The 25,269-nt window shown below is 39.5% G+C and overlaps 1 protein-coding gene and 1 pseudogene across 13 annotated transcripts in view; one reads left to right on the top strand and one right to left on the bottom strand.

Annotated features, from left to right (window-relative positions):
* UNC13B (unc-13 homolog B) overlaps window positions 1-25,269 on the top strand; it is a 215,773-nt gene that overhangs the window by 62,124 nt on the left and 128,380 nt on the right. For 12 of the 13 annotated variants that reach the window (XM_027614555.2, XM_027614564.2, XM_027614563.2 and 9 more), the window contains one exon: window positions 13,504-13,561. The exons of the other annotated variant lie outside the window; for it this stretch is intronic. In XM_027614555.2, the coding sequence (XP_027470356.2) occupies window positions 13,504-13,561 (58 nt within the window). The remainder of the gene's footprint in view (window positions 1-13,503; window positions 13,562-25,269) is intronic. 13 annotated transcript variants of the gene reach the window in all.
* On the bottom strand, window positions 20,195-20,569 carry LOC113934796 (annotated as a pseudogene).

Below are 25,269 nucleotides of genomic sequence, written 5' to 3'. Positions count from 1 at the left end.
GGGAGAAGTACACTCCCTGCTGAGCAAGGAGCCTGATAACGGGACACTATCCCAGGATGGTGGGATCATGACCTGAGCCCAAGGCAGACACTTAACTGACTGAGCCACCCAGGCGTCCTGTACATAGATTTATTTATTTATTTTTTGGATAAACACAGTGCTATAAATGTATTTACTGTTATGATTTTATTAACATCTTTCCTCTAGCTTGTAAGAATACAGAATATAACACATATAAGATGCAAAATATGCTTTGACTGTTTATTGCTAAGGCTTCCAGTCAAAAGTAGGCTATTAGTAGTTAAGTTTTTGGGGGATCAAAAGTTGTATGTGAACTTTTGCCTGTGTGGAAGGTCAATGCCTGTAACCCCCCATTGTTCGAGTCAACTGTATATTGTTATTTGTATGTTATTTTTAGGGTTGCTTAGGGTATTACATTGCTTGGTCCTGTCTTATCGCCAGAGAGAAGTCTGGTGCACAGAAGGGAACACAGTCAACTTAGTCTGAGCCATTAGGAATGGGGGATGTTTTTGTTACTGGTGGTGAAGGGAAAAGATAAGATTTTCATTTTTGGGCATGTTGGGCTGTTAGAAAATTGGTGTGATTATAAGGTAGAATTTGGAGTGCTAGCGGATATTTCAATGGAAATGTCTGATAAGGAACTTTAGGAAAGAATATGAAACTCAGGGTTAGATAGGGTGAGGAGCTATAGGCATAGAATTTGGATTCATGAATGGTAGCATTGATTCATAATGGTAGCATTTGGAGTCCCAGGAATAGAAGAACTCACTCAGGTAGAATATATAGAAAGTATTGAAGAGGAATGAGGACAAAACCTTGGGGGAACATCAAAGATAGAATATGGAAAAAAACCAAAGAGATGTAGAAAAAGAGTTGCCTGAAGAGAGCAAGTAGGAGAAAAAGGTTCATGGAATAAAGGAAAAAAGGGTTTTAAGGCAGAAATTCTTGATACTGTCCAATGTTATTAAGAACAAAGATGATGAGGGGCGCCTGGGTGGCTCAGTTGGTTAAGCGACTGCCTTTGGCTCAGGTTATGATCCTGGAGTCCCTGGATTGAGTCCCGCATCAGGCTCCTCGCTCGGCAGGGAGTCTGCTTCTCCCTCTGACCCTTCCCCTTCTCATGTGCTCTCTCTCTCAAATAAAAATAAATAAAATCTTAAAAAAAAAAAAAAGAAAAGAACAAAGATGATGGGTAATGAAATGGAGCTGTTACATTTGGCAGTTAATGACCAGTATCTATGGATTAGTGTAGGAAGCCAAAATGAAGTGTTTTGATGAGTATATGGGTTTCCTAGGGCTGCCATAACAAAGTACCACTAGCTAGGTGGCTTACAAAAACAGAAATTTATCTTTTCACAATTCCGGAGGCTAGAATTCCGAAATTAAGCTATTAGCAGGGTCAGTTCCTTCTGGATGTTCTAAGGAATTGTCCTATGCCTCTCTTCTGCCTTTTGGTGGTTTTCAGTAGTCCTTGCTCTTCCTTGGCTTGAAGACACATTGTTCCAATCTCTGTCTCTGTTATCACATGCCTCTCTGTCTCTCAGTCTGTCCTCACAGTGTGTTCTCTTGGTGTGTCTTTGTCCAAATTTACATTTATGTTGTAAGGGCAACAGTCCTTGGATTAATTGGATTACATCTATAGAACCCCATTTACAAATAAGGTCACATTCATAGGTCCTGAGGATTAATACTTCATCATATTTTTTTTGAGGTACACAGTTCAACCCACAATGAGTTAAATCAAAGATGAAGAAATGGAATTTGTGACAAGTGCAAACTTCTCTTGTCAGGGTTTTCTCTTAATTTAACTGAATCCTCTGTAGGCTTCCTATTATTAAACTACATAACTCTTCTATGCCCAAGCCAACATCTCAACTTTTCTTGTTTGTTGTAATCTTCAATCTTTCTTTTTCCCTTGATCCAATCTTCCTTTTTCCCTTGATAAATGCCAGATCAACGCTATCTTTGTATCCATTTTACCCTTTGTGCTTTTTGTTTTCCCATAGCTGGTATACAGTTTTCCAAACTCCCATCTTCTTTTTTTTCCCAGTAAAGAAACACATTGCTGAATGCCTGCCTGGCTCAGATGATAGAACATGCAACTCTTGATCTTGGGGTTAAGTTTGAGCCCCACATTGGGTGTAGAAATTACTTAAAAATAAAATCTAAAAAAAAAAAACCCACATTGTACTTTTGATTTTATAGGCTTACCATGTGTCACTATGTAGAATCAGATGAAGAAGTTAAAACAATAAAAAACTGAATGTAACTTATACAAATATTGCAGAATTTTACAAGTTCTAAAAATTAGGGTTCTTGGGGCGCCTGGGTGGCTCAGTTGGTTAGACTGCTGCCTTCAGCTCAGGTCATGATCCCAGGGTCCTGGGATCGAGCCCCACATCGGGCTCCCTGCTCATGCAGGAAGCCTGCTTCTCCCTCTGCCTGCTGCTCCCCCTGCTTGTGCTCTCTCCCTCTCTCTCTCTCTCGCTATCTCTCTCTGTGTGTCAAATAAATAAATAAAATCTTTAAAAAAAATAAAAATGGTGGTTCTTGGTCTGTGGTTCTCAACTCCCTCTAAAATTTTTGCTTTTTGTTTCTATTCTAGGATTTAGAGTTTACTAAGTTTATCTCTTCTATTCCTTCCTTTATAACCCTCTTGTTGTTTTAAAGATTTGTTTATTTAAGGGAGGGAGAAAGAAAGGGAGAAAGCGCATGTGGGTGTAGGGGCAGAGGCAGAGGGAGAGAGAATCCTCTAGCAGACTTCCTGCTGAGCATGGAGCTGGATGCGGGGCTTGATCCCAAGACCGTGAGATCATGACCTGAGCCGAAATCAAGAGTCAGCCGCTTAACTGACTGAGCCACCCAGGTGCCCCATCCTCTTGTTTATTGAATAGTTTTTGAAATAGAATTCACATACCATACAGTTCACACATTTAAAGTATACAATTTAGTATATTCAGAGTTGTACATCCTTAGAATATTTTCATTACCCCATAAAGAAATCCTGTGCCCTTAGCCATCATATTCCAATTCCCTCATTTTCTGAGTCCTAGGCAAACACTGATATACTTTCTATACATTGGCTTATTCTGGACATTTCATATAATGGAATTATACAGTATGTGGTTCTTATGATTGTCTTCTTTCCCTTAGCATAATATTTTCAAAGTTTCTTCCATGTTGTGGCATGCATCACTACTTCATTCTGTTTCATTGCCAAATAGTATCCCATTTATGGTTACCCTGCATTTCATCCATTTATCAGTTGGTGGACAATTGGGTTGTTTCCACTTTTTGGCTGTTACGGATAATGCTGCTATTAACATTGATGTACAAATTTTTTGTTTGGACATTAGTTTCCTCTTGGGTATACACCCAGGAATGAAATGGCTGGATCAGATGGTAACTGTGTTTAACTGTTTTAAAAATGCTAGACTTTTTTTCCAAAGTGGTTGTACCATTTTACATTCCCACCAACAATGTACAGGGTTCTATTTTCTCCATATCCTTGCTAACTCTTGTTGAATATAGCTGTCCTATTGAGTGTGAAGTGGTATCTCATTGTGATTACCACTTTATTTAAAAATTTTATTACTGAGATTTTCTACCATGAAAAATATATAGACTTACTCTGTTATTCTTCCTTCTTTTTTGCTGGAATATTTTAAGACCAATCCCAGACATCATCATGTCTCATCCATAAATATATTAGTATACATCTTTATTAGATAATGCCTTAAAAAAATCCCACGTGCCTTTAACACATCACATTTAATAATTTCTCATTTTCTTTCCTTCCTTTTTTTTTTTTTTTTTTTGAGAGAGAGCATGAGGTTGGGAGGGGGAAGGGCAGAGGGAGAGAGAGAATCTCAAGCTGAATCCATGCCCAGTTCAGAGCTCGATGTGGGGCTCCATCTCAGGACCCTGAGATCATGACCTGAGCCAAAATCAAGAGTCAGATGCTTAACCGACTGAGCCACCCACAGACCCCAACAATAATTTCCTAATGTCATTTAATACTTACTGACTTCAGATTTCCTTTATTGTCTCAAAGATGTATTTTTACAGTTGATTTGGTCAATTCAGGATCCAAACAAGTTGTTCACATTATGTCTCTTAAATCATTTTTACTCTATAACTGGTTCCCCTTCCCCCATTTGTTTTATACAATGCTACATATTCTGGATTTGGCTGATTATATCCCCAAGGTTTCATTTACCATTTTCTTCTATCTCTGATTCTTCCTTTAAACTGAAAATTGTATCTGATAGTTTGAGGATTAGATTGAGACTTAGATTGAAGTCTTTTTTTTTTTTGGTAGGGAGATGTTGTCTTATCTCACTTTAGTGATGTTAAAATTCAACAGTGGAGATGCATGTATTACTTGCATTTACTTTCACAATAAACATCATCCATGCGGAAAAAAAAAATTCAACAGTGGATCAGTGGATTAAACTGGTGTCAGCCAGTTTTATCCACAATAAAACCTTACCACCAGACTTTTCCCACCTGGTTTTAACAGGAATAATTGTTATTTTAGTAGGGCTTGCAAAATGTTGATTTTCTAATTATAAAAGAACTTCTTCTTACAAGCTATTTGGTTCACTTGTAATAAAGTCTGTTCAAGAAAAGCATTCTCCTGGGCGCCTGGTGGCTCAGTTGGTTAAGTGCCTGCCTTTGGCTCAGGTCATGATCTCAGGGTCTGGGGATCGAGTCCGCATTGGGCTCCCTGCTCAGCAAGGACCCTGCTTCTCCCTCTCCTCTGCCACTTGTTCTCATTCTCTCTCTCTCAAAAATAAATAAGTAAAATCTTTAAAAAAAAAAAGAAAAACATTCTCTTTGTCCATTTTCAAAGTAATGGGGGCAACTTCTGAAGGCAACAAATGTGTTTTTTTTTTAGTGGTGTATCACTATGAATTTATGGATTTTGATAGTGATTTGTTTCAATCCATTGCAGTCATTATTCTTTTTGATACTAAAATCATCTCATCTTGGTTAGTGGGATCTTCTTCAAGTTGGATTTCTTTTTTCTTGTTTTTATCATGTAAAAATTTTAAGGAGACATAAAAATGGAATAATAAAATGAAATCTGTATACTTATTCCCAAATGATTCAGTAATTTCAAGATCTTGTCATATTTGGCCACAAAATCATTTAAAAAAACACAGTATAGGGTCTTATCTGTTTATTCTCTGATGTATATGTAACAGTTTTCATACATAGGAACCCCTTGGGTCAGACGCACTGAGTCAGGTTTGGCTTAGGGATCTAAGCCATTTGACAGAGTTGGATTGTACTACCATTTATTACTTTTCCTACTCATGGTCAATTAGGTTTCCACTATTACAAATGTATGCTACAGTGAACATCTTTGAGTCTATTTCTCTGTGTTTATGTATGAGGGATTCTCTGAATATATACCCAGAAAAGTAGAATTGTTTGTTGTTGGATATGCTGTTCAGTCTTACTAGATATTGGTAGATTGTTCACCAAAATAATTGTACCAATTTATATTCCATTTTCCTGCTTCTCTGTATACTTACTGATACTTGATATTACCAGATATTACCAGATTACCAAAATTTTTGCTAATTAATGGGTTTAGGCCATTATTGTTTTAATTTGTATTTCTCTGTTTATTGGTGACATCCATTCATTCATTTACTCAACAAGTAACGTAACCAAAGGCTAAATACCAGGTGTTGTTTTAGATGCTTGATAAACATCAGAGGTTAGACAAAGATCCCTGTTCTCATAGATCAAATAGGAGGAAACACAATAAGCAGGAAATGAATTAAACATGGTAAGTGTTAAAGTATGAGAAGTGCTGTAAAGGGAAACCTGTTTGTTTTGTTTTGTTTTGTTTTGTTTTAAGATTTTATTTATCTGACAGAGAGACAGCAAGAGAGGGAACACAAGTAGGGGGAGAGGGAGAGGGAGAAGCAGGCTTCCCGCCGAGCAGGGAGCCCAGATGCGGGGCTCTAGCCCAGGACCCTGGGATCATGACCTGAGCCGAAGGCAGACACTTAACGACTGAGCCACCCAGGCACCCTGGGAAACCTGTTTTCTCTGTGTAGGTTTTGCATTTCTTTTGTTAGATATTTATTCCTAATCATGTTTTTTTTTAAATTACGTTTTCTAATAGTTCATTACTGTTGTGGTGAGCGCTGTGTATTGTGTAAGACTGATGAGTCACAGACTTGTACCCCTGAAACAAATAATACATTATGTGTTAATAAAAACAAAACAAAGGACGCCTGGGTGGCTCAGTTGTTAAGCGTCTGCCTTCCGCTCAGGTCATGATCCCAGGGTCCTGGGATTGAGTCCCACATCGGGCTCCCTCCTCGGGGAAGCCTGCTTCTCCCTCTCCCACTCCTGTTGCTTGTGTTCCTGCTCTCATTACCCTGTCTGTCAAATAAATCTTTAAAAACAAAACAAAACAAACAAAAATGACATTTTCTAATAGTTCATTGCTGTTATAAGGCAATGCTTTGGTGCCCGTTTTTAGTATTGACCTTATTCAGCAACTTTTTAAATTTTATTTTAATTCCAGTATTATTAATACACAACCTTATATTAGTTTCAGGTATACAGTATAGTGCTTGAACAATTCTAGGTATTACTCTGTTCTCATCACGATAAGTGTACCCTTAATCCCCTTCACCTAGTTTATTCCCCACCCTGCCAACTCTCCTCTGATAACCAGTAATTTGTTCTCTGTATTTAAGAGTCTGTTTGGGGTGCCTGGGTGGCTCATTCATTGAGTGTCTGCCTTTGGCTCAGGTCATGATCCTGGGGTTCTGGGATCGAGGCCCACATCGGGCTCCCTGTTCAGTGGGAAGCCTGCTTCTCCCTCTCCCACTCCCCCTGCTTGTGTTCCTGCTCTCGCTGTCTCCCTCTCTGTCAAATATATAAATAAAATATTTTTTTAAAAAAAGTCTGTTTTTTTGTCTCTTTTTTTGTTGTTGTTCATTTGTTTCTTAAATTCCACATTTGAGTGAAGTCATATGGTATTTTTCTTTGACTTATTTCATTTAGCATTATACTCTCTAGATCCATCCATGTTGTTGCAAATGGCAAGATTTCATTCTTTTTTGTGGCTAATACTCCATTGTGTATATATACTACATCTTCCTTATCCATTCATCTGTCCACGGACACGGGTTACTTCCATAATTTGGCTATTGTAAATAATGCTGCTATAAACATAGGAGTAACATATATCCTTTTGAATTAGTGTTTTCACACTCTTTGGGTAAATACTCAATGGTGGAATTACTGGATCATATGGTATTTCTATTTTTAACTTTTTGGGGAACCTCTATACTGTTTTCCACAGTGGCTATACCAGTTTGCATTCCCACCAGCAGTGCCCGAGGGTTTCTTTTTCTCCACATGCTTGCCAACACTTGTATCTTGTGTTTTTGATTTTAGCCATTCTGATAGGTGTGAGATGACATCTCATTGTTTTGATTTGCATTTCCCTGATGATAAGTGATGTTGAGCATCTTTTCATGTGTCTGTTGGTCATCTGGATATCTTCTTTGAAGAAATGTCTGTTCATGTCTTCTTCCTGTTTTTTAATTGGGTTATTTTTTTGGTGTTGAGTTGTACAGGTTCTTTATATATTTTGCATACTAACCCCTTATTGGATATGTCATTTGCAAATATCTTCTATTCAGTAGGTTGTCTTTTTGTTGATTTTTTTTCCTTTGCTCTGCAGAAGCTTTTTATTTATTTTTAAATTTTTAGAAGATTTTATTTTTTTATTTGTCAGAGCATGCGCATGTGTGCCAGCACAAGTGGGGAGAGTGGCAGGCAGAGGGGGAAGCAGGCTCCCTGCTGTTGCAAGGAGGCTGATGCGGGACTCAATCCCAGGATCCTGGGATCATGATCTGAGCTGAAGGCAGACGCTTAACCAACTGAGCCACCCAGGCGTCCCAAAACTTTTTATTTTTAAAAAAAATATTTAATTTTTTAAGGTAAGTTCTTTGAACTCATGACCCTGAGGTAAAGAGTCCCATGCTCTATCAACTGAGCCAGCCAGGTGCCCTAGAAGCTTTTTATTTTGATGTAGTCCCAATAGTTTATTTTTTCTGCAATTCTTAATAGTTTTACTAGTTTAGAGATTCTCTTAGATTTTTTTTATGTAACTAGTTTTCACATCTTTGAAAATAATAATAGTTTTTAATCTCTTTCCAATCTTTATGCTTTATATTTTTTAGCATTTGAAGTTTTATACATATATTTTTATTAACACTTTATTTTTTACAGCTGTTGTAGATTTATAGAAATGCTGAACAGGGTGCCTGTGTGGCTCAGTTGGTTAAGCATCTGCCTTCGGCTCAGGTCGTGATCTCAGGGTGCTGGGATCAAGTGCCCATCAGGCTCTCTGCTCAGCAGGGAGCCTGCTTCTTCCTCTCCCATTCCCCCTGCTTATGCTCTCTCTCTCTCTCTGTCAAAAAAGTAAATAAAATCTTAAAAAAAAAAAAACAAAAACAGAAAAATACTGAACAGATGCTACAGGGTTTCCTTATTACCTCTTTTTCACCCCCCTCCCTATGGTTGTCCCTCTTATTAACATCATACATTAGTATAGTACATTTGTTATAATTAATGAAGAAATATACGTTATTATGAACTTAAAAGTTAATGTTTTATTATATTTTATTAACTACAAATAAAATGAAAAAGTCATGTTTTTTTCAAGTTTCCTTAGTGTTTACTTCATGCCTTTTTTGTGTCTCATGATCTCATCCAGGACATTGTGTTACATTTAGTTGTCATTTCTTGGCCGGTCATTTTCTCAGACCTTCCTTGCTTGTTTTTGCTGCTCCTTTATTTTAAAAAAGTTAATTGCATAAAACATCCAATGTAATTTTTAATACTTGGAGTGAAAGTGGGAACCTTTTTTTTTTTATCCTGACCATAAGGGGAATACTTCCTAAATCCTAAAGTATGATGTTTGCTATAGATTTTGATAGGTACTTTATCAGATTAAGGAAATTCTATTTTCTTGTCTAAGAATTTTTGTCATGAAAAAGTAAGGGGATTTTTTTTTTTTTTATTCATGAGAGACAGAGGGAAGGAGGGGGGGAGAGAGAGAGAGAGAGAGAGAGAAAGAAGCAGAGGGAGAAGCAGGCACCCAAGGAGCAGGGAGCCCGATGCGGGACTTGATCCCAGGACCCTGGGATCATGACCTGAGCCGAAGGCAGACACTTAACCATCTGAGCCACCCAGGCACCCGAAAAAGTAAGGGATTTTATCAAGGCTTTCTGCATCCATTAGGCCACAAAATTTTTTCTTTAATCTGTGTATTGTGTTGAATTACATTAATAGATTTTCTGATATTAAACTATCCTTGCATTTAAAGTACAACTGGTTATGATATATGGCCATTTATATACCAGTATACATGCATATGCACACACATACATATCTATTTACATAGTAACATTATAAGACATATATTATGGATAAATAATATGTGATGGATTTAGTTTAGTAATCTCTTTAGGATTTTTCCATTTATATTCATGATGAGATTGCATATAATTATCTAGGACTTTTTGTTTTCCTAGAGGTGTGTGTGTATGGTTTTTTTTTTTTTTTTTTAATAAACTCTACCCCCAATGTGGGGCTCAAACTCACGACCCTGAGATCAAGAGTATGTTCTACTGCCTGAGCCAGCTAGGTGCCCCTCTGTTTTTGTTTTTTTTTTTGGTACATATGTATAATAGATTTTTCCTTCGCTCTCTTAATATTTTTAATTAGGCTTTAGTTGGTCTTTGTCTTTCTGCTTTGAGCCTGTAGGATATTCATGAAATATGTCTTCTGAAAATATCTACTCTTGTCTCTCTCTCTCTCTTTTTTTTTTTAAAGAATGTATTTATTTTTTGTCACAGAGGGAGAGCACAAGCAGGGGGAGAGGCAAGTAGAGGGAGAAGCAGGCTCCCCACTGAGCAAGGAACCCAGTGTGGACCTGATCCCAGGATTCCAGGATCATGACCCAAGCCGAAGGCAGATGATTAACCAACTGAGCCACCCTCTACTCTCTCTTTTAAATTTGAATTCTTCTAGTTTAATATTTAAAGTTATAGAATTTTGCGGGTTCCTGGCTGGCTCAGTCAGTAGAGTGTGTGACTCTTAATCTCAGGGTTGTGAGTTCAAGCCGCATGTTGGGTGTGGAGCCTACTTAAAAAAAATTAAAAATTAAGTTTCAGAATTTTCTCACTGTTGGATCTGTGTACTGCCTACAAAGGTCATCATCATTTCTAATGGTTACTATTTATAACTAAGTCTGGTTTTTACTTTGGAGTGGAAGGTTGCTTAACCTTCAAGAACTTTTTGAGCATTTTTATGATTGGCAGATTTACTATTACTATTGTTTAAGTTGTGCTTGACTTCACATTATTCCCTATTGGAGTTAGTAATAGCAGTATCTACCTCTGATATTTGCATCATAGTTTATTGCCGGTAAAGTACTTCACATGTAAAAGTATATTTAGGTACAAAAGTGTTTTGTATTTTGTATTCAACTACTTGAAATGCCCTTTACCATTAATACTCCTATGTAAGCCACCATAAACCTTTGTCTGGATTATTGCAGTAATTAGTCTTTCCTTCTTGTTCCCTATAGTTAATCTCACACAGCAGCCAGAAAGACTTTTAAAGTGTAATAAGGGGGCACCTGGGTGGCTCAGTCATTGGGCATCTGCCTTCGGTTCAGGTCATGATCCCAGGGTCCTGGGATCAAGCTCTGCATCAGGCTCCCTGCTTGGCGGGGAGCCTGCTTCTCCCTCTCCCACTTCCCCTGCTTGTGTTCCCTCTCTAGCTCTCTCTCTCTCTCTCTCGTCAAAAAAAAAAAAGAAGTTATTCAAGTCATAACCCTTTTGTGTTTAAAATTATAAATGGCTTCCCAATACACTAGAATAAAATCCAAGCTCTTTACCATGATATACAAACTCTGTCAAGGCCTTTTTGTACATAATGGGTACTCAAGAACTATCTGCTGAAATTGCACTACTGGGTATTTACCCCAAAGATACAAATGTAGTGATCCAAAGGGGTATGTGCACCCCAGTGTTTATAGCAGCAATGTCCACAATAGCCAAACTATGGGAAGAGCCAAGATGTCCATCAACAGATGAATGGATAAAGATGTGGTGTATATACAATGGAATATTATGCAGCCATCAAAAGGAATGAGATCTTGCCATTTGCAACGACGTGGATGGAACTGGAGGGTGTTATGCTGAGTGAAATAAGTCAATCAGAGAAAGACATGTATCATATGACCTCATTGATATGAGGAATTCTTAATCTCAGGAACAAACTGAGTTACTGGAGTGGTTGGGGGTGGGAGGGATGGGGTGGCTGCGTGATAGACATTGGGGAGGGTATGTGCTACGGTGAGCGCTGTGAATTGTGCAAGACTGTTGAATCACAGATCTGTACTTCTGAAACAAATAACGCAACATATTTTAAGAAAAAAGAAAAAGAAGATAGCAGGAGAGGAAGAATGAAGGGGAATAAGTCAGAGGGGGAGACGAACCAGGAGAGATGATGGACTCTGAAAAACAAACTGAGAGTTCTAGAGGGGAGGAGGGTAGGGGGATGGGTTAGCCTGGTGGTGGGTATTAAAGAGGGCACATTCTGCATGAAGCACTGGGTGTTATGAACAAACAATGAATCATGGAACACTACACCAAAACAAATGATGTAATATATGGTGATTAACATAACAATAAAATTAAAAAGATGTGTGCATATATATATATAATGGAATATTATGCAGCCATCAAAAAACCCCCACGAAATCTTGCCATTTGCAACGACATGGATGGAACTAGAGGGTATTACGCTAAGCGAAATAAGTCAATCAGAGAAAGACATGTATCATATGATCTCACTGATATGAGGAATTCTTAATCTCAGGAAACAAACTGAGGGTTGCTGGAGTGGTGGGGGGTGGGAGGGATGGGGTGGCTGGGTGATAGGCATTGGGAAGGGTATGTGCTGTGGTGAGTGCTGTGAATTGTGTAAGACTGATGAATCACAGACCTGTACCTCTGAAACAAATAATACATTACATGTTAAAAAAAAGTAGGAAGGGAAAAATGAAGGGGGGGAAATTGGAGGGAGAGACAACCATGAGAGACTATGGACTCTGAGAAACAAACTGAGGGTTCTGGAGGGGAGGGGGGTGGGGGGATGGGTTAGCCTGGTGATGGGTATTAAAGAGGGCATGTTTTGAATGGAGCACTGGGTGTTATACATAAACAATGAATCATGGAACACTACATCAAAAAAATAAATAGAGGGGGGCGCCTGGGTGGCTCAGTTGGTTAAGCGACTGCCTTCGGCTCAGGTCATGATCCTGCAGTCCCGGGATCGAGTCCCACATCGGGCTCCCTGCTCAGCAGGGAGTCTGCTTCTCCCTCTGACCCTCTTCCCTCTCGTGCTTTCTATCTCTCATTCTCTCTCTCTCTCTCAAATAAATAAATAAAATCTTTAAAAAAAAAAATAAATAGAGGAAAAAAGAAAAAAAGAACTATCTCCTGAATGAGTGACTCATTCATTCTCAGTGTTAGAGAGCTTTGTCTTGCCCAGTACAGCAGAGCATAATAATAAGTGGCAGAGTCAGGATGAGAACTCCAGAACTCATATTTGCCAATTGCTGGACCAAATTATGTCTTCTGAATCCTCTAATAGGCTCTGATTAAACTATTCTGTTTTTTGAACTTGTACCTATGTTAACTTGTTTATGCCTTTCTCTTCTTGTTTTGCCTTTGCAGATCTTGCCCATCTTCAAGACTTTCATTTAGTTCTGCTCCCTTTTATAGAACTTCCTCGTCTTTTTTTTTTTAAATGGCTTCAGTAATACGTATTTGTTTTTTTGGTTGTGATGGTGGTGTTGGGTTGGGGAGGCTAGAATATAAGTGGGAAGGGGACTCTAGTAGGTTATTAGATGTCGTATTACATGCTTAAATAAGTAATTTCACTTCCCACATGACCTTGTGAGGGAAGAAGCACTGTTACGTTTTTAAAGATGAGAAAACTCCATTTCAGAGAGGTTTTCAGTTCCATCACCCAAATGGGGAAAATCTTTACGTTATCCATGAGAAAACTCAGAAGAATGAGTTTCCTAAGCACTCTAAGGCTCCTCTAAACTTTCTACAGCTGCCTGGCAGAGCTGGTACATATCCAGGTTCCCTTGGTCAAAACAGTCTCTCTGCTGTCCTGCTTTAGCCTGTTATATTGGGCAAGGGCCATATTTCATAGTCTGGCCTATATGTCAGGATCATACAGGGAAATCAGCAGGATGACTTGTTTCTGTTCAATAAAAATTTAACTCTAGTCAAACGCTAAACCTTTTTACAAGTAGCTGTGATTGTTTTTTTCCCCCTTGTATTTGGGCCTCTTATCTGTGTTGTTTTTTTTTTTTGTTTGTTTTTTTCTCTTTCTCCTTTCTGTTTCTAGTATTCGATTCAAGAAGAAAGCCAGAGGAAGCCATTGCCCACTGCTGCCGCCCAGTGTTGTAAGTGAGAAACTTGTCTCTGAATGTCATTAATCACAGCTTTCTGTTAGTTCTCTAAATATGGCTTTTTTTGAGTTGGGGAGGGGGGAGATGTAAACAAAAGATATTCTGGAAGACACCTATTCAGGCCCATATCTCCAGTGGCTATCTAATCATTAGCTTTATGAAGAGTCCTTTTGGTTTTGTGTGGCTGTAGGCTGGGCAGTGGTGCTCATCTTTTATCTCCATTTGCTAGCTTTTACCATGGAGTAGTGATTTTTCCCATTTTATCCTGTTTACCTGTTACTGTTCTTTAAAGCTCAGTTTAAATGTCATCACCCATGGGAAATCTTGCTGTTTCCTCCTTCCCCCATGTCTAGCTTAGGTGTCTCCTCTGCTTCCATAGTACCCTATGCATACGTTCATCATATAACTCGTTATATATTATAATCTATTAATATTTCTTTGACAAGAACACAGTTTTTATAGGCATAAACATTCTCCTATTTTATATTTCTAGACTCTCAATACCTGATACATAGTATAGTAAGCCTCAAGAAGTTTGATAAATGATTGAGTGAATTTGTCATTTCTCTTGAGATTAATTTATCCAGACGACAAAGATTCATTCTTGAAATGAGCCGTGTATTGTTGGTATAGTTCTACCTTCTCAGTTTCTATCAAAATAGCCTGAGGAGACACTAAAGGACTGACTGGGAGTCTATTGCTTTCACTTTTTCAATGGGGTGTGTGTGTGTGTGTGTGTGTGTGTGTGTGTGTGTGTGTGTTTTGTGCTTCTTTTGTGTTACTGTAGTTTTTCTGTGTGTGTGTGTGTGTGTGTGTGTGTGTGTGTGTGTATGTGTGTGTGTGTGTTTTGTGCTTCTTTTGTGTTACTGTAGTTTTTCTGAACCAAATGCCAAACCTATAGTGGTAATAATAACAACCATAGTAACTAACATATTTTGAGGTCTTACAGTATGCCAGATGCTGCTATCAGAACTAAAATGTACTAATTTATTCTTCACAATAACCCTAAGACATAGTTTTTACTGTTGTCCCATTTTTCAGATGAGGAAACTGAGGCATAAAGAGATTGAGTAATTTGCCACAAATCACACAGGTAGTAGGTGGTGAAGTAAATAATCTAACACAGACAACCTGATTCCATAGCCTGTGCTTGGAACCATTATAACCTTCATAGTTTCTGATAAGGAAAACTTCCATTCAAGGTTTGTAAATCCATTGGTTGTCTTCCATATTATAGGCTGCTTTCCTGATAAAAGGTAAGACCAATGGCAGACCTCAACATTTTTTCTTTCTTTAAAGAAAGTTTGCTATTTTTCATATGACTTATTGCTAACTTTTTTCCCATATAGGACTTTGAATTTATCAAACATTTAGAGTCATAGGAGACCAGAAGAATCTGAATTGAAAACCAGGTTGTGAATTAAAGTCTATAGGTCCTTTCCAGAACTCATAGTAATGAGCTAATTTTGACCTTTTAAATCTTTAAAAAAATTTTTTTTGAGAGAGTGTGTGTGTTTGACGGGAAGGGGGAGGGGCCAAGGGGGAGAGAAAGAGATTTTTTTTTTTTAAAGATTTTATTTATTTATTTGACAGAGACAGAGATAGCAAGAGCAGGAACACAAGCAGCGGGAGTGCGAGAGGGAGAAGCAGGCTTCCCGCTGACAGGCAGCCCGATGCGGGGCTTGATCCCAGGACCCTGGGATCATGATCTGAGCCGAAGGCAGACGCTTAATGACTGAGCCACTCAGGCGCCTCGAGAGAGATTCTTAAGCAGGCTCCATGACCAGGACAGAGCTCCATGTGGGGCTTGATCTCATAACCCTGTGATCATGACCTGAGCTGAAATCAAGTCAGTTGCTTAACCGACTGAGCCACCCAGGCACCCCTGATCTTTTTAATCTTTTTTTTTTTTTTGACAGAGATTGGGAGCACAAGCAGGGGGAGAGGGAGAAGCAGGCTCCCCACTGAACAGGGAGCCCGACGTGGGGCTTGATCCCAGGACCCCGGGATCATGACCTGAGCCGAAGGCAGATGCCCAATGATTGAGCCACCCAGGCACCCCTGACCTTTTTAATCTTTTAAACCTTTCTCCAGGACTGCTAATGCGATGTGAAATGGAGTGATTGAAGTTTCACTTCCCATTCCTTCCTGCACCCATTTGATGAAGTGCAGTTGAAGTGATTAGAGATCAAATGCCAAGAGAGCTGGTGGAAATAAAAGGCCATAAATAATCAACAGGTTTGGGGCGCCTGGGTGGCTTAGTCAGTTAAGCGTCTGCCTTCAGCTCAGGTCCTGATCCCCGGATCCTGGGAGCAAGTCCTGTATCGGACTCCTTGCTCAGCGGGCTCAAGCCCGCTTCTCCCTCTGCCCGCTTTTCCGTCTGCCTGCTTCTCCTTCTGCCTGCCACTCCCCCTGCTTGTGCTTGCTCTGTCTCTCTGACAAAAAATAAATGAAATCTTTTAAAAAAAATCAAGTTTAATAATTTTCAAATGTTTATTGGCTAATATATTTTTCTGTGAATAGTCTGTTCCTATCTTTTGATTCTTCCCTCATATGTTATTTTGAAAAATTTAAAACGAAAGTTGAAAGCACAGTATAATAAGCACCTATTTACCCTTTACTAGATTCAGTGGGAAACATTTTGCCACATTTGCTCTCACTTGTCCCCACCTCTCTCTCATGTCTTTATCTCTTTCTCTGTATATACATACACAAATTTTCTGAATCATTTTGATATAATCTTCAGACTTAATGACACATCAGCATGTATCTCCTTACAGCTAGGACAGTCTACATAACCAAACTACCATGATCAGAATTGAGAAGTTTAACACTGACACAGTAATATTATCTAATAAAAAGTGCATATTAAGAATTCCCCAGTTGTCCCCCAAATATTTTTATAGCTCTTTTTTCCTCCACTATGTGATCCAGTCAGGAATCACACATTTTATTTGGTTGTCCTGACTTTTTAATATACTTTAATACTTATAAAAAAAATCCTTGCCTTTTTGGTCATTTATGACAGTGGTATATTTTTTTTCCAATTAGAAAATCATTCGACGGGTGCCTGGGTGGCTCAGTCATTAAGCGTCTGCTTTCGGCTCAGGTCATGATCCCAGGGTCCTGGGATCGAGCCCTGCATCAGGCTCCCTGCTTGGCAGGAAGCCTGCTTCTCCCTCTCCCACTCCGCCTGCTTGTGTTCCCTCTCGCTGTGTTTCTCTTTGTCAAATAAATAAAAAATCTTTAAAAAGAAAAAAAAATCATTTAACAGTTCAATTTTTGGGACTTTAATCAAAAAGCAGATAAACATTTGTTTATAAAGATGTTGATTACAGAATAATTAAATAACAAAGTTTAAAAATGATATAGTTAATAGTAAATGATAATCACAAGACTGAGTATTATGCATTAATTTAAAATTATGCTCTGAGGGGCACCTGGGTGGCTCAGTTGGTTAAGCGACTGCCTTCGGCTCAGGTCATGATCCTGGAGTCCTGGGATCGAGTCCCACATCGGGCTCCCTGCTCAGCAGGGAGTCTGCTTCTCCCTCTGACCCTCTTCCCTCTCGTGCTCTCTCTCATTCTCTCTCAAATAAATAAATAAAATATTTTTTAAAAAATAAATAAAATTATGCTCTGAATAATAAAAGGGACTGTTTATGAAATTTTAAAGGGGCCCCTGGGTGGGTCAGTTGGTTAAGCAACCCACTCTTGATTTCAGCTCAGGGTAGTGAGATCGAGCCTGCTTGGGATTCTTTCCCTCTCCCTCAACCCCTCCCCACTTACACACTCTCTCTCTCTCTCAAAATAAAATCTTAGAAAAAAAAAAGAAACTTTACATTAAAAAGTATATAGGGCGCCTGGGTGGCTCAGTTGGTTAAGCGACTGCCTTCGGCTCAGGTCATGATCCCGGAGTCCCGGGATCGAGTCCCACATCGGGCTCCCGGCTCAGCGGGGAGCCTGCTTCTCCCTCTGACCTTCTCCCTTCTCATGCTGTTTCTCTCTCTCTCTCTCTCTCTCTCTCTCTCTCTCTCTCTCTCTCTCTCAAATAAATAAAATCTTTAAAAAAAAAGTATATAAAACTGGGGCAGCTGGCTGGCTTAGAGGAATGTCAGAGGACTGTTGATCTTGGGGTTGTAAATTCGAGCCCCATATTTGGTGTAGAGATTATTTAAAAATAAAATCTTTTAAAAAGTATATAAAACTTTCTGTATATGTGTGTATATATGCCAGTTTCAACTAACAGGGACAAAGAAGAAAGGAATGAAGGCTCTTGGACTTGGATTCTGCAGGATCAGACCATAGCATTATTTGGCTGTGAACATGTGCTTTTCTTGAAGAAAGGGAGGAATGACCTGGAAGGTGATTCAGAGAATATCAGGGCTGCCACTCCCAGCACAGGCCCAGTGGGATGCTGTTTCCTTCTGTTTCAGAGGGAGGCCACTGAAAAGAGCCATGGGGGTAGAGCTATACTGGAGAGCTGTGGGGGTGATGGTGCTTACCCCAGTGGGTCTGGAAGTTGGGACATCAACCAAAGAGAATTATTCTACAGCCTTAAGATCTCATGTAACTTGCCTTGCTAGGTTTGGACTTGCTTGGGACCTGTCAGCCCTTCCTTCTTTTCTTTTTCTTTCTTGTAGAATGGGAATCTCTCTCTTTTTTTTTTTTTTTTAAGGTTTTATTTATTTATTTGAGAGAGAGAGAATGAGAGATAGAAAGCACTAGAGGGAAGAGGGTCAGAGGGAGAAGCAGACTCCCCGCTGAGCAGGAAGCCCGATGCGGGACTCGATTCCGGGACTCCAGGATCATGACCTGAGCCGAAAGCAGTCGCCTAACCAACTGAGCCACCCAGGCGCCCCGGGAATCTCTCTTTTATGCCTGTCCCTCCCACCACTGTAGTTTGGGAGCCTGTAACTTGTTTGGTTTCACAGGTTCACAGCTGGAGAGGAATTTTGCCTCAGGATGAATCACACCTGGAGTCTCACTCATACCTAATTAGTTGCTATTTAAGTGAGACTTTAGACTTTATGGTTGATCTAGATTTAAGACTTGTGGAGCTGATGGGATGGAAAAAATGTATTTTGCATGTGATAAAGACATGAATTTTTAGGGGGCCAAAGGTGGAATGCTGTGGGCTGAATTGTGTTCCCCTAAAATTCATGTTGAAGCCCTAACCCCTAATGTGATTGTATTTGGAGAGAGAACCTGTGAGGAGGTATTAAAAGTTAAATGAGGTCATGGGGGGGCCCTAATCTACTAGGACTGGTGCCCTTTTAAAAAGAGGAAGAGACACCAGAGCGCTCTCTACCACGTGAGGACACAGCAGGAAGGTTGCCACTTGCAAGGTAGGAGAGCTGTCACTAGAAATTGAACCTTGCCAGAACCTTGATCTTTGACTTCTCAGCCTCCAGAAACTGTGAGAAAATAGATTTCTGCTGCTTAAGCACCCAGTCTATGGCATTTTATTGTGGCAGCCTAAGCAGATTAATACATGTATATAAATGTATTTATATAATTAGGGGAAATATCTGGAAATAGACATACCAAAATTTTAATCAAATTTGTCTCTGGTATGTGGGACTGACTTTTTTTTTTTGTTCTTCCAATTTTAATCTAAAAGAAATCAGTAAGTAGTTCCAAATGAAATTCCAGCAGGTTATTTTGAAGGACTCAAAAACTTATAACATTTATATGGTACTACCTCTTTTTTCTTCTTGTTTTAAGTTCAATATAATTAACATAGAGTGTTATATTAGTTTCAGGTATAAAGTATAGTGATTCAACAGTTCTATACATTACTCATTGCTTATCATAAGTGTACTTTTTTTTTTAGATTTTATTTATTTATTTCACAGAGAGAGATAGCAAGAGCAGGAACACAAGCAGGGGGAGTGGGAGAGGGAGAAGCAGGCTTCCCGCTGAGCAGGGAGCCCAATGCGGGGCTCGATCCCAGGACCCTGAGATCATGACCTGAGCCAAAGGCAGACCCTTAACAACTGAGCCACCCAGGCGCCTTGCATTATGACTTTTTAATCCCGTTTTGCATCTTACATTTCCTAATACTTAATGATGTACTACTATTTTTTTTTTTTAAGTGGTCTCTACACCCAGTGTAAGACTCCAGCTCATGATCGTGAGATCAGAGGTCACATGCTCTGCTGATTGAGACAGCCAGGCACTCCAAACAATGTACTACTTTTAATAGCTAAAACTTCTTAAAAAGAGTAATGGAATAATTGAATCCTTGTTCTAGATCTGAGTTTGCTGCTATATCTTCGAGTGACTTTGGAAGTCTTCTTCCGTTTCTTTTTTATTTTTTAAAGATTTTATTTATTTATTTGACAGAGACACAGCGAGAGAGGGAACACAAGCAGAGGGAGTGGGAGAGGGAGAAGCAGGCTTCCCGCCGAGAAGGGAGCCCGACGTGGGGCTCGATCCCAGGACCCTGGGATCATGACCTGAGCCAAAGGCAGACGCTTAATGACTGAGCCACCCAGGCGCCCCTCTTCTTCAGTGTCTTGATGTATAAAAGGGGAGAGTTGGTCTAAATGGCCTTTAGGTTTCTTTTCTTTTTTAAAAATTTTTTTGGCCAGGGTGGGGGCGAACAGCAGGGGTGATAACATTTTTAATTCTTGTGGGTGAGGTAAACCGGGGGCACTTGGGCCAGGCTGGTGTTGATCTCCAACGCCTGGCCACGGGATACAGCTGGCTCCTTGGGCAGGCCTCTGTAGCCGTCATCGGCCCAGGTGACCTCATAGTCAGGGTACATGGCTTTGATCTTGGTGGAGATGGAGTGTTGGGACAACCATAACCAATGGAATAGCCATATACGTGGATCTTCTTGTCCTGGTTGTGATGGGAGATGGGCCTGCTTCCCAGGCACTCACAACTATAGCCCTGCTTCTGCATCTTGCTTGATACTTTGTCATAGATGTCAGTTGAAGATGCCTTTGGAATCAACATCCACATCAGCAATCTGGGCGAGGTCTGCTGCCGCCATGTTCCCCACAGGCTGCCCGCCCTTGCAGATTTCGTTCTCTAGGTTTCTTTTAGCTGTCATATCACATGACCCTACAACTTCCTAGTCCTGAGTTACCTTCACAGGTGTGTTCCCTCCACTACCTTTTCTTTTAGGGTCAGTCATCTGCAGTTACTTGTGAGATGCCTTCAAAATGTTTTCACAAATGACTACTCCTCTAAAGAAGCCCTTACTTCTAGCTTTGATTTGAAGCTGTCTCTGACCCCAATTATTTGGATATACTCTTTTGTTTTTGTTTTTGTGAGAGAGGGAGCAAGAGGGAGAGTGCATGGGCGTGGGGAGGGGCAGAGGGAGAGGAAGAGCAAGAATCTTAAGCAGGCTCCACACCTAGCACAGAGCCTGATGTGGGGCTTGATCTCACAACCCTGAGGTGATGACCTGAGCTGAAATCAAGAGTCTGTTGCTTAACTGACTGAGCCACCCAGGCGCCCCTCATGAATTATTTTTTTAACTCAGTATTTTATAATATAGTTCTGTGACTGTCTTTGCTCAAATTGTCCCAAATTTGGCCTATGGGAATCCCTTTAAACCAGATCCTGTGTCCTTTTGACATGGCCCCATCATTCTTTAATACTTCCTTCCATTCCTGGTGCTGAATGTTCCAGGCTCATCTTGTCCTTTTACTGCCTCAGTCTTAGAATAAGTCACTTCTCCAGTGAGCCCTGGTTCATTTTAATGGGGAATGGTATTTAGAAATCAAGATCTTGGAACTGGTCATGCTTATTGCTACTGGAGTACTATTGCTTTTTGGCTCTTTGAATGGACAGAGCTAGGAAAACAAACATACATACCTAACTCTATGTTCATATTGTTATTACCAATTAACACTCACCACAGGGTTTTTCCTCACCTTCCATCACCATATTTATATGTTCCTTTTTCTCTCAATGAGAACACTTGTTCCTAAGAATACCAAAATATGTATTCATTTGCTCTATCCTGTAATGTGCATAAGCAAATTTAAGGATTAATGTACCAATGCTATTACTAATAACAAGCCTACTAATTAAAGTTCAAGGTTCTTGAAAGTTGTTTTTTTTACCTTTGAATGTAACTCACATAGGATTACAAAACTATCACACCTAAAAATTTTAACAAAATTTCGTAGTGGTTTCTGATATCTACTCTGTATACAAAATTCTCTAATTTTCCCAGAAACGTATTTGCCCTTTGTGTCCTAATTTAGGATCTAAGTTTCATTCATTGCATTTGTATGTGGTGCGAGTTAAGGGTCTAAGATCATCTTTTTGCATGTGGATATCCAGTTGTACTAGCATCATTTGTTAAGAAGGCTGTTATTTTTTTCCCCCATTGATTGCCTTTATATCTTTGAAATCATTCTGATTACCAGCACAACAGCCCATTACTTTTGTTCCAGGACTTTTTAGCAGATTTGATTTTATAGAGTCACATAAAAGAGAGTGAATGTACTTTTTTTTTTTAAGATTATTTATTTATTTATTTGACAGAACCAGTGAGCATGCACAAACAGGGGGACTGGCAGAGGGAGAGGGAGAAGCAGGCTCCCCACTGAGCAGGGAGCCTGATGCGTGGTGGGGCTTGATCCCATGACCCTGGGATTTTGACTTGAGTGGAAGGCAGATGCTTAACGGACTGAGCCACCCAGGTGCCCAAATACACTCATTTTTAAGATGTGTTCTTCAGCTGTGTCCTCAACTGAGGATTGGTGGCAGATACCAACAGATCCATGTTTCTTGCATGTTTGAACCTCATATTTACTTTTGCAGGTCTTATCTGCATGCCAGCTTTTTCATATTTCTTTAATATTTGCTCAATTTATTGAGATATTCTGAGGCTGTGCAATTTGGTCTGCATATTAGATACACATCTCACTTGCAGCAAATGGTATAACGTGAATATTTACCTTAGTCGCAGGGTTAAACATACAGGAAGTTGGTGTAGAGAGAGAAACTGGTTTATTCCTTTTCCGAAGGTATTTAAATTTTCTAAGGTATTCAAACTTCATTCTTCAGTAAGGATATTTCTACCTATGTCTTATCAAAGAATGAAACAGCACACCATGTTGTCACACCAAGCAATCTTAGGACTACTAATTTCTACAACTTTCTGCTATTTTCAATTTTTTTTAAAAAGACTCCACACCCAGCATGGAGCCCAACACAGGGCCTGAACCCATGACCCTGAGATTAAGACCTGAGCTGAGATCAAGAGTTGGATGCCCAACCAACTGAGCCACCCAGGCACCCCGTGCTATTTTCAATTTTTATACATGTCTGGTTATTATAGCCGCCCTGCTGTATCATCAATGATGGTGTATCACTGGTTGCAACTGAGAAGTGAATCAAAAGTAATCTAGTATCTGGGAAGGATTTGATGGGATGACTGCTCACATATTCTGCCAGGGTGTCAAAATTAGCACAACGTTTCTAAGTCAATAATTTCACTTCTAGGAGATATTCAAGGAAAATAAGTTGAGATGCAAGGGAACATTTATATATAGACTTTAATTATAGTGGAGATAAATTGCAAAAATATTGAAAAATGGGTAATTGTGGCATTTCCATGTGATGGAGTACTATGCTTTTAAATAGTTTAAGGTACAGGAGATATTTATGTGAATAAGTTTTAAAAAGGATCCTAAGGTGATTAAATAGTATGATCTCAATTATCTAAAAAATAAATTATATTCACCTAAGCATAGGGAAAAAAAACTCCAAGGAAATACAGATTTGTTTTTTTAAAGATTTTATTTATTTATTTGACAGAACAAGCAGGGCGAGCAGCAGGCAGAGAGGGAGGGAGAAGCAGGCTCCTTGCTGAACAGGGAGCCGTATGCTCCCAGGACCTTGGGATCATGACCTGAGCCAAAGGCAGACGCTTAACCAACTGAGCCACCCAGATGCCCTGGGAATACAGTTTTTTTGTTTTTAAATTTTATTATGTTAGTCACCATACAATACATCATTAGTTTTTGATGTGGTGATCCATGATCCATTGTTTTCGTATAACACCCAGTGCTCCATGCAGTACGTGACCTCCTTAATACCCATCACCAGGCTAACCAATACCCCCTCCCCCCTCCCCTCTAAAACCCTGTTTGTTTCTCAGAGTCCATAGTCTTTCATGGTTCATCTCTCCCTCTGATTTCCCCTCCATTTTTCCCTTCCTTCTCCTAATGTCCTCCATGCTATTCCTTATGTTCCACAAATAAGTGAAACCATATGATAATTGACTTTCTCTGCTTGACTTATTTCACTTAGCATCATCTCCTCCCGTCCCATCCATGATGATGTAGAAGTTGGGTAGTCATCCTTTCTGATGGCTGAGTAATATTCCATTGTATATATGGACCACATCTTCTTTATCCATTCATCTGTTGAAGGGCATCTCGGCTTTTTCCACAGTTTGGCTATTGCGGACATTGCTGCTATGAACATTGGGGTGCATATGGCCCTTCTTTTCACTACATCTGTGTCTTTGGGGTAAATACCCAGTAGTGCAATTGCTGGGTCATAGGGAGCTCTATTTTTAAATTTTTGAGGAACCTCCACAGTTTTCCAAAGTGGCTGTACCAACTTGCATTCTCACCAACAGTGTAAGAGGGTTCTCCTTTCTCCACAACCTCTCCAACATTTGTTGTTTCTTTCCCTGTCCATTTTTGCCATTCTAACTGGTGTAAGGTGGTATCTCAATGTGGTTTTGATTTGAATTTCCCTGATGATGGCTAATGATGATGAACATTTTTTCATGTGTCTGCTAGCCATTTGTATGTCTTTTTCAGGGAAGTGTCTTTCATATCTTCTGCCCACTTTTTGATTTGATTATTTGTTTTTTGGGTGTTGAGTTTGAGAAGTTCTTTATAAATCTTGGATACCAGCCCTTTATCTGTAGTGTCATTTGCAAATATCTTCTCCCATTCTGTGGGTTGCCTCTTTGTTTTGTTGACTGTTGCCTTTGCTGTGCAGAAGCTTTTTATCTTGAGGAAGTCCCAAAAGTTCATTTTTGCTTTTGTTTCACTAGCCTTTGGAGATGTATCTTGAAAGAAGTTGCTGTGGGCGATGTCAAAGAGGTTACTGCCTATATTCTCCTCCAGGATTTTGATGGATTCCTGTCTCACATTGAGATCTTTCATCCACTTTGAGTTTATCTTTGTGAATGGTGTTAGAGAATGGTCGAGTTTCATTCTTCTGCATGTGGCTGTCCAATTTTCCCAGCACCATTTATTGAAGAGACTGTCTTTTTTCCATTGCATGTTTTTTCCTGCTTTGTCAAAGATTATTTGACCATAGGGTTGAGGGTCCATATCTGGGTTCTCTATTCAGTTCCATTGGTCTATATGTCTGTTTTTGTGCCAGTACCATGCTGTCTTGGTGATCATAGCTTTGTAATATAGCTTGAAATTGGGCAGTGTGATGCCCCCAGCTTTGTTTTTCTTTTTCAACATTTCCTTAGCGATTTGGGGTCTTTTCTGATTCCATACAAATTTTAGGATTGTTTGTTCTAGCACTTTGAAAAATGTCATTGGAATTTTGATCGGGATGGCATTGAAGATATAGATTGCTCTGGGTAGCATAGACATTTTAACAGTATTTATTCTTTCGATCCATGAGCGTGGAATATTTTTCCATCTCTTTGTGTCTTCTTCAATTTCTTTCATGAGTATTTTGTAGTTCTAGAGT

Source organism: Zalophus californianus, chromosome 13 (genome assembly GCF_009762305.2).
Source record: "Zalophus californianus isolate mZalCal1 chromosome 13, mZalCal1.pri.v2, whole genome shotgun sequence".
In the NCBI taxonomy this organism is placed as follows: domain Eukaryota; kingdom Metazoa; phylum Chordata; class Mammalia; order Carnivora; family Otariidae; genus Zalophus; species Zalophus californianus.
Note: the sequence above shows the minus strand (reverse complement) of the source record. Positions and strands in the feature narration are given on the sequence as shown.